This window comes from Pleurodeles waltl, chromosome 3_1 (assembly GCF_031143425.1).
Source record: "Pleurodeles waltl isolate 20211129_DDA chromosome 3_1, aPleWal1.hap1.20221129, whole genome shotgun sequence".
In the NCBI taxonomy this organism is placed as follows: domain Eukaryota; kingdom Metazoa; phylum Chordata; class Amphibia; order Caudata; family Salamandridae; genus Pleurodeles; species Pleurodeles waltl.
Genome location: NC_090440.1, coordinates 80,483,264 through 80,496,673, shown reverse-complemented (window position 1 = coordinate 80,496,673; position 13,410 = coordinate 80,483,264). Strand labels below are relative to the sequence as shown.

The 13,410-nt window shown below is 41.5% G+C and overlaps 1 protein-coding gene across 4 annotated transcripts in view; it reads right to left on the bottom strand.

Moving 5' to 3' along the window:
• Nucleotides 1-13,410, bottom strand: part of LOC138283788 (golgin subfamily B member 1-like) — a 409,771-nt gene that overhangs the window by 220,005 nt on the left and 176,356 nt on the right. Inside the window, exons 16-18 of one of the 4 annotated variants that reach the window (XM_069221869.1) lie at nt 12,179-12,299; nt 10,210-10,340; nt 5,884-5,931 (exon numbers count right to left, since the gene is read on the bottom strand). In XM_069221869.1, the coding sequence (XP_069077970.1) occupies nt 5,884-5,931; nt 10,210-10,340; nt 12,179-12,299 (300 nt within the window). The remainder of the gene's footprint in view (nt 1-5,883; nt 5,932-10,209; nt 10,341-12,178; nt 12,300-13,410) is intronic. The other 3 variants (XM_069221870.1, XM_069221871.1, XM_069221872.1) reach the window with 3 other exon arrangements.

The following is a 13,410-nucleotide window of genomic DNA, read 5'->3' as shown; positions in this document are numbered from 1 at the left end:
ATGGGCTGAATCATGTACTATGCCACCCATGGGAGCTCATGTAAATTGTGTCTGCTGGTAACTACACCAGGGTACTGTAAGTCACCTCTATGGTAGGCCCTTCCAGCCCAAAGGGCAGGGTGCAGGTCCTTAGGTGTGTAGGCACCCCTGCATGAGCAGAGGTGTCCCTACAAACTCCAGTTCCAATTCCACGGACTTCATAAGTGTGGGAAAGCCATTTTAGCTATGGACTGGCCACAGGTCACCTCCTGTGGTCCACCTACATAATGGTAACTCTGAACCTAGGCATGTTTGGTATCAAACATGCTGGAACCATACCCCAATACTGATGCCAGTATTGGTGGCATGATTCCATGAACTCTGGGGCTCCTGAGAGGATCCTCCAGTACTGCTCCTACCAGTCTTTCAAGGTCTACGAGCAGCCCACACTGCTGCACCCCCTCAGACAGGATTCTGCCCTCCTGGTGTTTGACTTACTTAAGCAGGGGAAGGCAGAACAAAAGATTTTTTTTGGAAGAGGGGATGCAACCTCCTCTCTCTTGGAAATAGGTGTTACTGGACTGGGGAAAGGTAGCCTCCCCACGTCACCAGACTGCTTTGAAGGGCACATTTTGGTGTCCTCTTTGCATAATTCGGTTTTCACCAGTCCAGGGGCCCCACTCCGGTGCAAAACTGGACAAAGGAAAGGGAAGTAACTCCTCCCCCCCAACCCCCCCACTTCAACCACCCTCCCCCGCACCCCCTCCCCCACCCCCAGGTGTTGTCCAGGTGGCCTCTTGCATCTGCCATCTTGGAAGCAAGATGTGCAGAGGCCTCGGGGAGCATCTAACTGGTCAGGGTAGGTAGCTTACGTCAGTATGTCACCTCAGAGGGTGACCAAGCCCCTCTGTGGACTATTGAAGGACTCCCTTGCTGGTGGGTCCCCAGATTTGTCGTGCAAGATTCCACCGGGACTCCTCTGCAAATACATCTTCTGCCACTGGCCACAGGAACTGCTGCTGGACTGCACAGGAACCGAACCAGACTACAACAATCGAGGTGACTTCTCCTTGCAACATTGTTTCTGGAGCTCCTGTCAGCAATCTTCAACATTTCCACAGCTGTGCATCCTCGGGGGTCGGCAAGACTTCAGCTGCCTTAGGAAGTAAAAAAAAAAAAAATCTCCTTTGGAGTGAAGGAGTCACTCCCCTGCATCCGGAGGAACCCAAGGCAACGGCATCCGGTTGCCGGGACTTGCTGTCCTCTTGACCTGTGAAAGGTTATCCAACACAGATGGTGGCTCTGAGGGGTCCCTCTGGGTCCTCTCTGCCTTCTGTCCAACTTGGGAGAGGGTAAGTTCTTGCCTCTTCCTTCAGTAACAGAACCCCTGTGCACAGTGACTGTTGCAGCAACCAAGGCTTGTTGACTTCTGCTCCAAGGGATCTTCAGGCTCCAAGTAGTCCCGGCCCTCAGCACTCTACCTCTGCAAGGACAGTCTCCTTTCTGGAGCTCCAGTGTTGTAGGACTCCTTTCAAGGTATGCTGACTGGGGCTGCTGCTAGTGGGTTGCTCGTGGGGGCACAGACTGCTTCTAATGGCTCTCCTTAAGGTCAGCCGGACTCCCCAGGACCTTGCTGGCCCTCTTCAGCTCTGCAAATCTTCAACAGCTCCGGTTGCATCTGCCTGTGCTTGTTGGTGGTCCTCCTGACCACTGACCCGTCTGTAATCCGGTGACCATCGAGGAAAGCTTGTAGGTGACTTCAGGGACTCCTCTGCAGCTCCTGGACCCCGCAGCTGGACTTCATTCATCTCCGTCGACTTCATTCAGAAGGGTGAGCATTGCCTCCTGCCCTGCCTGGACACTCCTGCATGGCCTGGACTCTGTCCCCTTCTTTTGCAGGTCTTCTTCATCCAGAATCCAAAGTTGGGTTTCACCGGCCTGGTCCTGCTTTTGCAATATTCCATTTACCAGTCCCCTTCTTAGCCTACGGGACAACCAGGTAATTTACCTCTTCTAGTCACTGGGGATCTTCTAGATACTTACCTCTTGGGGTTCCACTCTCACCCAGCCTTTTGTTAACTACTCCATATCCTCTAGTCCAATATTCTCGTATTCCCCTTTTTTAGTATATGGTTTGGCCCCCCTATAGGGCCCTTGTTGTTTTATGCTATTTCCCAATAATTACCTGTGTATATTTTGTGTGTACATTTCTCCAGGAGGGGGTTTGGTGTTCCTGTGATAAAGCTCCTTTATTTTTGCAACACTATGTGGTTCCTTTCATGTAAGATAAGTTACTGTGTGGCTACTGTGGTACTGAAAGTGCTTCACACTCTTCTTGGTCAAGTCTTGGCTGCTCACCACAGCTTTCACCAACACAGTGTCCACCACACACTGGGCCATCCTCCTTCAGTCGGAGGTGTTGTCGTCGACTGGACTTTTGGTTTTCTTGACGTTGACGGCTCACACAAAGGAGAACAATGATGAGTCTCTTTTTTCTTAGAGTATGGAGTGGATGGCTGTGAGGTGGCTGACCCAGTGGAGAATAAATGTGATTTCTCCTTTGAAGGGTCTTTATGGTGAGTCTTGGCAGCCTTTCTGCTCTCCTCAGAACGCCCTTGGTCAGCAGTTCTTGACCTTTCGTGGGGTCTTGAAGCATTGTCACTGTGCTCACCTGAGGAACTGGACGTCGCCTGTAGCCAGAAAAGAAGTCTTCCTTCTCTGTCCTTCAGAGTCTTGGATGAGAAAGTGTGACAGATCTTACAGTCCTTTACTTGATGTTTAGGATACAGGCAGTCTTTATGAGGGTCATCAATATGAAGCCTTTTCTTACCACAGGATCTACATGGGGGCAAAAAAGGCAATTTTTTAAGAATGCACTGAAATCTCTAGGCTGAAGAAAAAGGTTTCCACAGAAAAACACTGAGCAGAGTTAAGAGAGACTCCCTTCACACGACACGCGGTAGAAAATCTGAGGGCGAGAGCCTTTCTTGGGAATATTCTAGAGGGTGCTGCCGCCTGATTGGTCATAGGTCAAGTTTGGTTCTTTTTTCAGAAGGATATAGATACGTTTTCAATTGATGGCTGCTTCCATTATAGCCTATGTGATTCTTACATACTGCTTTTCTAACGTACCATGGGACTCCCACTTCGATGACTTGGAATGATTCAAGCATGTGAATCTATGAAAGAGCCAATACTGGAAAAAGGGTGTGTTCATTTATTGGATGTATGGATGGGAAGAAAGTAATGTATGTAGTGTGCATGGGTATGGATTAGAAGAAAGTATTGTAATCATATTTCTACTGTAACCTGTGTTGACAATAGTAGGGTTGTACCTATGAATCAAATTGAATATCAAAGAGAATGAATATATATTTTATTGTATTAAACAATAAAGGGTATTACGTAAGGAAAAATTATATCCTTTGAGCAGTGGATGTTTATTTATGAGAGAAGTTTCCAGAACATTGAGTGAAGAAGGTAGATTGGGTTCTTAGTCCCATTTGTAATTCTGCTCTGTCCCAATGAACATATTGAAGTAGGAGGTCCGTGTTTGTGCTGAATATATGACATCAAATCATTCAGACCAATGAAACATTAATGCAGATCCAGAAAGTGGTGAAACATATCCAAACCTCATAATGAAATGATACCCCAATCCTATTTTACCTACCTGCAACAGGCGTAGGCCTAACCCATTCTTTAGTCTGGAATTTGTATTACTGCTAACTCAGGAGGTCACTCATGCTAGGAGATTTATTACAGGGTACTAGCAGCTGCCAATTATTTGTCTGGCAATCCTGTTGTATTGTCAACAGATGTTTCCTAGGAGCATCCTGTAAGCTTTTTAATAAGTAGACAATACCTTTTAATTTCTGGCATCTCTGATAAACCTATATCACGTATAGAAAGGGCTAGCTCCTAGCTTTTGATTTTTTGAAGTCTTACTGACAAAGAAAGCTGTAGATTTTTGTTTTTGTTATTTTCTTATCACCATTCTCCCTTGTCAGGAAGTATGGCTGGAGGTTCTTGTGATCCAAGTGCATAGACGCCGAGGGTGAAGTCCACTTATACAAGGGAAAGTCAACAGTCATTGCAGAGAGTGGTGCTATGTTTTAATACCCTGATTAATCCTCATACTCTGACTAATACACATTAGAATTACTATTAGCCTAGCGAAGTGGTGTAGTGAAGTGACCCAGCGTTCTATGGTAACTGTATTTCGCCATGTTTTTAATTACTCCATGATGTATATATGTGAATTCATAATATCAAGTATAACACTGGGCCATCATATTGCACTGGTATTATCACTTAATTTGCCAGTGTTAAAGGGCAGTGTTTGTTGAGCTCATATTATCTTGGTCTGCTTTATTAACTGTATGACATGTATTGATGGATGGAATTAATTTGCAATAAAACAAATATGGCAACCTTAGAATGAATAAGGTTTCCAAGGCCTCCATAGCCACAATCATTACTGGCTGGAATATCAAAGAGCAGTAAGATGACATGACTCGTCTGTGGGTGCTAAAGAATAAGGTTCTGGTAAAGGCTTTCTTTTGAATGGCCTCGGTAGCAATCTAGTCCATAATATGAAGGAGTACAGTCATATGGGAACCGGTGAGACATTATAGGAGCTATTTACTGTTTTTCTGATATTTCTGGCAAGAAATTCAGGCACAGGAACTTAATGGAATCTCCTCTTATCAAAAAGTAATTGGTGAAGTAAATCAGTCCTAGGTCGAGATAGACTGAAGCGGGGTCAAGGAGGCAATGAATACCATGTGCTCACGCTCTACTAAAAATATATTAAACACTGCAAGCCTGTTAAAGTAGGTGTTGGAGGAAAATAAGGAGTAAGATTTAAAGGTCTGGAAAACTGGTTCAAAGTAAGCAGTGAGCCTAAGTAACCACTATGCAAACATTTAGGAGTTGGAGTTTTTAGCTCCCTGGTTCAAGTGCAAAAGCTGTTTGAGGGAACGAAGGAAAAGTCTCACATATTAAAAACCCTAAGAATCAGAAAGGAGGAGGTTCCTCTCGTTAGGCTCCACCCTCGATGACCAAAGTAAAGAAAGACAGAATGTGGTAGTTTGCTACCAAAGTATCCAGTATTGGATCTGGTATTCATATTTACTCACTTTTCCCCATTATTGTTATAGTAATTAATTGAAGAATGGGCTCTCTATGCCACTTCAGGTCATCAGAAAAAACATGACATAGGTGGGGATGGCGGTTGACAAACCAGTATTGGTGTGACTCAAACCATTCAGGGATGCCTGTGCCATAAAAGCTAAAAACAAATAATTTAAAGCAACAGCGTTCTTTCCTGCCTGTGGGGCATGTGCAATTCCCAACCAGATGGGAAACAGTGTAACATGTATAACATGGTTAATACAAATTAAGAAAATAAAACAGTGGCTCAAATTTTGCATTTGACAACATTGCCTCAAGCAGACATCTCACTTCCCACATGAAAAGACAAAATGAATTGATACTCCCATATTTACACAAACTACTTAACAGATTCACAGTGCAAAATTGGTATACTACAATAGGGACTAGAAATGGCCAGTCAGTTTAAGAAACCGAATAGTTTTGCAAACGTGACTATGACTTTACAAGTCCGATTCCCCGCCCCCCCCTTAATAGCAAACTAGACTTAGGACTAGAAAACACATTTTGCTGAAGAAATCTGTAAAGTGGTTTGTACAATCTGTATAAAACTGCATAGTGTGTTACTGTACAGCAGATTCACTTCACTATGTGAGTTAAAAAACAAATAATAGCTATAAGAAATAACACACCATCAGACATGTGCAACCAAATCCCAAACATTGCGAATGAGGAACAACACTGCAAATGGGTTCACCTCTGCTAACGGCACTCTGGAGATAAACACACCTGTTTAAACCTCACTGCTTGACATTCTTCGTCTACACCATATGTAACCTGCATTGAAAGTTGTTGTTACAAGATTCTCAAGTGCATTTACAACAAGATGTCTTCCAATGGCAATCAATATTAAATCAGAATTTTAGATACATAACCCATATTTTATTTTATAAATATATATATACATATGGAAAATGTCACTTACCCAGTGTACATCTGTTCGTGGCATGGGACGCTGCAGATTCACATGCTGTGCATTATCCTGCCATCTAGTGTTGGGCTCGGAGTGTTACAAGTTGTTTTTCTTCAAAGAAGTCTTTTCGAGTCACGAGACCGAGGGACTCCTCCCTTTCGGCTCCATTGCGCATGGGCGTCGACTCCATCCTAGATTGTTTTCCCCGCAGAGGGTGAGGTAGGAGTTGTGTATATAGTAAAAATGCCCATGCAATGGAGTGAGTATGTATGTACATAATGTGTATAAAAAAAAATATATATTTACAAATGTACAAGTGTACAAGGTTCATGAACTTACAACGGCTACAGGCTCCCGGGGAGGCGGGAGGGCGCATGTGAATCTGCAGCATCTCATGCCACGAACAGATGTACACTGGGTAAGTGACATTTTCCATTCAATGGCATGTGTAGCTGCAGATACACATGCTGTGCATAAACTAGTAAGCGGTTATCTCCCCAAAAGCGGTGGCTTAGCCTGTAGGAGTTGAAGTTGTTTGAAATAATGTTCGTAATACAGTCTGTCCTACTGTGGCTTGTTGTGTTGTTAACACATCTACACAGGAAAGTTTTGTGAATGTATGAGGCGTAGACCATGTCGCTGCCTTACAGATTTCTATCATAGGTATATTTCCTAGAAAGGACATTGTGGCGCCTTTCTTCCTAGTGGAGTGCGCCTTTGGCGTAACAGGCAAATCTCTTTTTGCTTTAATTTAGCAGGTCTGAATACATTTCACTATCCATCTGGCAATGCCTTGTTTGGATACTGGATTTCCTGCATGAAGTGTTTGGAAGGCTACAAACAATTGTTTTGTCTTGCGAAATTGTTTAGTTCTATCAATGTAATACATTAGTGCTCTTTTGATGTCTAATGTATGTAAGGCTCTTTCGGCCGCTGAGTCTGGTTGTGGAAAAAAGACCGGGAGTTCCACTGTTTGGTTTAGGTGGAACGGTGATATAACTTTTGGTAAGAACTTTGGATTTGTACGGAGAACCACTTTATGTTTATGTATTTGTATAAAGGGTTCTTGTATAGTGAATGCTAGTATTTCACTTACTCTTCTAAGAGATGTGATAGCTATTAGGAAGGCTACTTTCCAGGTTAAGTATTGCATGTCACAAGAGTGCATGGGTTCAAATGGTGGACCCATGAGTGGTTCGGGTTAATACAATATTGAGGTTCCACGAGGGAACTGGTGGTGTTCTTGGGGGTATGATTCTTTTTAAACCCTCCATAAATACTTTAATGACTGGGATTCTAAAGAGTGATGTTGAATGTGTAATCTGCAGATAGGTAGATATTGCTGTGAGATGTATTTTAATAGAAGAAAACACTAGATTTGATTTTTATAAGTGTAATAAATAGCTTACAATGTTTTTTGCAGAAGCATGTAGTGGTTGAATTTGATTATTATGGCAGTAATAAACAAATCTTTTCCATTTGTTTGCGTAACCATGTCTTGTAGTAGGTTTCCTAGCTTGCTTAATGACCTCCATACATTCTTGTGTAAGGTCTAAATGTCCAAACTCTAGGACTTCAGGAGCCAGATTGCTAGATTGAGCGATGCTGGATTTGGATGTCTAATCCGTTGCTTGTGTTGAGTTAACAGATCTGGTCTGTTTGGTAGTTTGATATGAGGTACTACTGACAGGTCTAGTAGTGTGGTGTACCATGGTTGGCGAGCCAAGGTTGGTGCTATTAATATTAGTTTGAGTCTGTTTTGACTCAATTTGTTTACAAGATAAGGAAGGAGTGGGAGAGAGGGAAAAGCGTAGGCAAATATCCCTGACCAACTCATCCATAACGCTTTGCCCTTGGACTGACGGTGTGGATACCTGGACGCAAAGTTTTGGCATTTTGCGTTTTCTTTTGTTGCGAATAGGTCTATTTCTGGTATTCCCCAGTGTTGAAAATACGTTTGTAGTATCTGGGGATGAATTTCCCATTCGTGTGTTTGTTGGTGCTCTCGACTGAGATTGTCGGCTATCTGGTTTTGAATCCCTGGGATGTACTGTGATATTAGGCGAATGTGATTGTGAATCGCCCAATGCCAAATCTTTTGTGCTAAGAGACACAGTTGTGATGAGTGTGTCCCTCCCTGTTTGTTTAGGTAATACATTGTTGTCATGTTGTCTGTTTGCTATTAGTGGTTGAAATGCTTTCAATGCTAGAAACACTGCTAACAGCTCTAGATGATTTATATGCAGTTGCCTTTGTTGAACGTCCCATGGTCCCTGTATACTGTGCTGGTTGAGGTGTGCTCCCCACCCTATCATGGAAACATCTGTCGTGATCACGTATTGAGGCACTGGGTCTTGGAAAGGCCGCCCTTGGTTTAAATTTATAGGATTCCACCATTGAAGTGAGGAGTGTGTTTGGCAGTCTATCAACACTAGATCTTGAAGTTGACCCTGTGCGTGTGTCCATTGTGTTGCTAGACATTGTTCTAAGGGACGCATGTGTAGTCTTGCGTTTGGGACAATGGCTATGCATGAAGACATCATGCCTAGTAGTTTCATCACAAACCTCACTTGATAGTGTTGGTTTGGGTGCATGTTTAGTATTACATTTTGGAAGGCTTGTACCCTTTGTGGACTTGGAGTGGCAATCCCTTTTTGTGTGTTGATTGTTGCTCCTAAGTACTGTTGTATTTGACACGGTTGTAGATGTGATTTTTGGTAGTTTATAGAGAACCCTAGTTTGTGAAGGGTTTCTATAACGTATTTTGTGTGTAGAAGACAGTGTTGCTGAGTGCTGGTTTTTATTAACCAATCATCTAAGTAAGGGAATACGTGCATGTGCTGCCTCCTGATGTGAGCAGCTACTACCGCAAGGCATTTTGTGAATACTCTTGGGGCTGTTGTTATGCCGAACGGTAAGACTTTGACATTGGGATTAGAGTCTACAGTGATAACGCAATAAGGTTTTAAAACAGCACAGTCAGCATGAGCTTCTTCAGCAAAAACAGAGGCAGGTGAGATAGAAAATAATTATTCTGCAGGCTTGACAAAAATCATTAAGTGGGACTTTGCCACCAAGGGGTCTGCTTTGTATTTTTCCAGCACCTCATCCAGAGTTGACAAAACACATGTCCTTTTGGAGATATGTGACTTTATGTCTGCTGCATTAGGAAAACAGACGTGAGCAAAACTCACCTTTTCTTTTTTTAATACTAAGTGGCATGCACTTTGCTAATATTATTATGTTTACATGTCATAAGGAGTGCCTCCTAGTCCGTTAAATACATTTTTGGACCTCTTATTTCTCCACAGTACTCTACAACACCACAAGAGAATGATCCCAGTGCGTTTTCATCTAAACAACATTAACACATTCTGTCATACTGCTTTACAAGTGCATTTGTGGCTCTTTAGTTTTTCAGAGCTGCTGAAGTCTACCATGCATATATATATATATATATACACCTCCCCACCAGAGCTCTGACAACATTTCTAGCCAGTACAATAGAGCATCTAGTTCTCTTTTGAAAATTCTCATTTATCCCGAGAACTTCCTATTAGATGAAATGTGTAATGTGATGCCTCCTACTGTGTGGAAGAACCGAATATTTCCAAGGGACAAGTCTTGTGCTTTAAGGCTCAAGGTTAAAATGGTCTTAGCTGACAAAGGAAAAGGGTTGTATGGAAAATGTTACTGACCTGCAAACACAACTTTGAATCATGTCTGTGTAGTAAATTCATAATGTTTTAGACTCAGGCTAGGAAACTGCAGGTGTACTTTTTTAAACTTGTTCAGGTGACAACTGCACTGATGCTTAGAATGACTCCAACTATAAATAATCAATGCAAAATCCACAGATTTCAACTTGAGATAGTCAAATGATTTACCATTGCATGTAATTTTGTAATTATAGTGTGGGCAATAGAGACACATTTTGTGATTTTGATTTTGTTTGATTACCAATAATTTATGATTAGAAAAATTTAAACTTGACTAATGGGGCTATAGAATATCAGAGTTAAAATTGTCATAGAAATATTTGCTCTTTACCACTGCAAAATCCACTAGACAAATACACAGCAAGTTATAACCCTAGAAAAATGAAACGAAGTACAGTTTGAAACAATATTTTGGTATGTTACCTGCAACGTTTCGATTCGTACTTGGAGCTGCAGTCTATCCTCCAGATCATGGCACCGTTCCTCTAGAGCCATAATTTGCTCTTGCAGTTGGTTCCTCTCTAGTTCAAGTTCTTCCACAACTGTTTGCAATCCTTCTCAATAAGAAAGGAAAGTGTTTTAATTAGACTCACCAAACCGTTTACAAACAGAAAATTCTAACTGTATTGACTGCATCAGCTCACAAAACTCATATTATTCTGACAGCCCTGTCTTCTCATACTATCAACTGCTCTGCTGATTGTGCGTACAACTTTGAAACAGCCACTAGTTTCTAAGAACTCTTTATCAAGAGGAACTGTGTGACATGATAAAAATTAAAAAGCAGCTCAAAGCGGTTTAACTCATGAAACCACCAGCAAAGACTTTTTACCATGATCAATAAAGAGCTGCTCACAGCAGAATATGTGATTAACACAATATTATTGATTTTTCAGTTAAGAATATTGCAAAACATTATTCAGACCCAAAGTAAAATCAAAACAAGAGATCAATTTCTGTACATACAATCTTTTGTTTCTGGGGTTTAACCCGCAAAACAATGAAAGGCAAGTTAGCTCAGAAATGTTAAGTGGGACAAAAATGTAAGGGCAGTGGAGTACATGCCCACAGGAATTTTGAAAAAAATGCAGAAGTTTACAATCTTGCCACAAGAATATGTAAAATCAGCCTTCCTCTCCTTAACTGGGAAACACTGTCAATTCTGGTGCCAGTTGAGTCATTTTAACAGGGCACAAAAACACAATTCCCTGTTTGATAGGCCTTTGTGTTGTCATCACACTGAATGGAATGTTATCCCCCTTATCTGACATATAAATGCTTGAGTGCTTCCAATTAACACTTAAAAGCCTAAATTGGCTGGAGTCCAGAATCATTCTTTTTTCCTTAGTATTTGAGACTCTTTCATTGTCTCTAAATGTTTCTGTATCTGTCAAGTGTATTCACATAATATGCTTTCATTGATTGTCAAACGGTATAAGTGTCCCATTTTTAATGTACTGCTTTTTACAAACTTGCAATATAATCTTAAAAATATGTTTTGGGGATTTCACTTCGACATGATTAGATAATTGTGGTCTTTTACCACGTGGGCATACACAGACGTCCTAAAGCCTAGTTCAATGCAAACAAAAAATGAAATAAATAAAAGATGTTGAGGTCAAGATAGTAAAGGCAATTATATTGCACATTCCTTTCCTTATTTAAGTAATGAAACTATGAAATGACCTCTTTGTGGCAAAAATACTAAGAATGAAACCATTTTAATGTTATACACCCACTGTACCGAAACTATGGGTGGAAACGGTGACTAGCTCAGAAAAGCATTCAGAAATATACTGGAATACTTGCAGGATATAATAGGACTGTTGGAGTCGGAGGAGGGAACATTTAGATTTTCTGTCCGAATATAGAGGGCATTAAAATATTAAAAGTGTTACTTAGTAAAGGAATAGCTACTGGACAAATATAACTTTCTTCAACTGCTCTAAAGTACTTCGCATTAATTGCATTATTATTCCCCATATGTACAACCAGCATCTTTCACTCACACTAAACATATAAAAAGTTAGTATTTAAAAAAAAAATTGCAACATAAATGGTAAACTGTGTATGGATCACTGTGCAAAGTCAGTCACGACTATACCATTTTTTAAAGAGAATTATCTTACCATACAGGAGAACATGACACACTTATGGGGAAAGTCCAAGGTGACAAGATGGATAATGTTTGAACCAAAACTAGGCAGTTCATCCAGCACGCACATGCTTTGAAAGTAAAAAAAAAATTATGGCCAAAAGAAATTTCAACACAAATTAAAATACACCACAAAAATGGTTTGTTAGTTGAAGAAAATAAATTTGGACATCGAAAAGTATTTTACAATACAGATACTTGTGCATGCTTTCAGAAACTGTCTAGTGGAGTTCACACCTGAATTAGGAGCACTGTACTCTGGCCACCAACCTCCCATGTTCTCCCCTTCAGCCGAATCAACACTGTCCAAAGTGCTGTTTGGGTCTTCATACCGTTGACCATCATGGCCATAGTTGCCCTGTCAATGAGATAAGCAGAACTTAAATAAAAAGATAAGAGAACTGAACAAATTAGGCAGCAAAACTTACAATGCATCTGAATAAAATCAGAAATTATACATTTTTGATTATTACTTCTAAACAGATATGATCTTGACAAAAGCATGCAAAAACAGAAGTCCTCCAGTTCAAAGCTCCTGACATTCAGAAGAAACTATAACTACAGTTATTGGTATCTTTCATAGATTCACATGCTTGAATCATCCCCGTCTTCAAAGAAGGAGTGCCACGGTACCTTAGAAAAAGCAGTAAGTCAGAATAATCATAGGCTATTGTAGGAAGCTGGCCTAGGGTGTGGTGTATACCCAAGGTATTTACACCTTATACCAGGTCAGGTGTCCCCTCTTAGTGAAGTGTAGGCAGTGTCTAGAAGGCAGGCTCTCTAGAGGAAGCTGTGGATGAGCAGCCAAGGCGTATTTAGGAGACATGCAAAGCTCATGCAATACCACTGTAGTCACACAGCACTTACACACATGAAAGAAAACACTCAGTTGTACAAAAATAAAGGTTGTTTATTTTTGGAACACAATACAACAAAATACTAGAAGGGCAACCCTCCAATAGGACACATATACACTAGCAATCAGAAACAGTCATAGAAAATGTTAGAGAACAGTGCAAATAGCAGTAACTAATCGTGACCCTGGGGGGGGGGGCCCAAACCATATACTAAAAAAATGGAATGTGAACGCAGGACCCCCACCTAGGTAAGTGGAATGTACAGAGGGGAGCTGGGAGTACTAGAAAACCACAAAGGTAAGTAACACAGTAACACCCCCCCACCCTGCAGCGACCAGGAAAGCAGGAGTAAATCACTGGATTTTCTACAAACACCCAAAAGGGAGAAAAAGAAGAAAAGAAGACAACCAGACAAGATTGCAAGAAACCAGAGGCGGATTCCTGGAGAAGAGGACCTGTGGAGAGAGGAGATCAAGTCCAAAAGTCACAGTGGAGTCCGGGAGGAGTTAGGAGCTCTACCCACCCAGCTGGACTTGCAGGAGTTGGTGGACGGTGAGGAAGAACAGATCAGCACTGCAGCTCTGGGGTGGAGAAGAGTTCCTGGTGGATGCA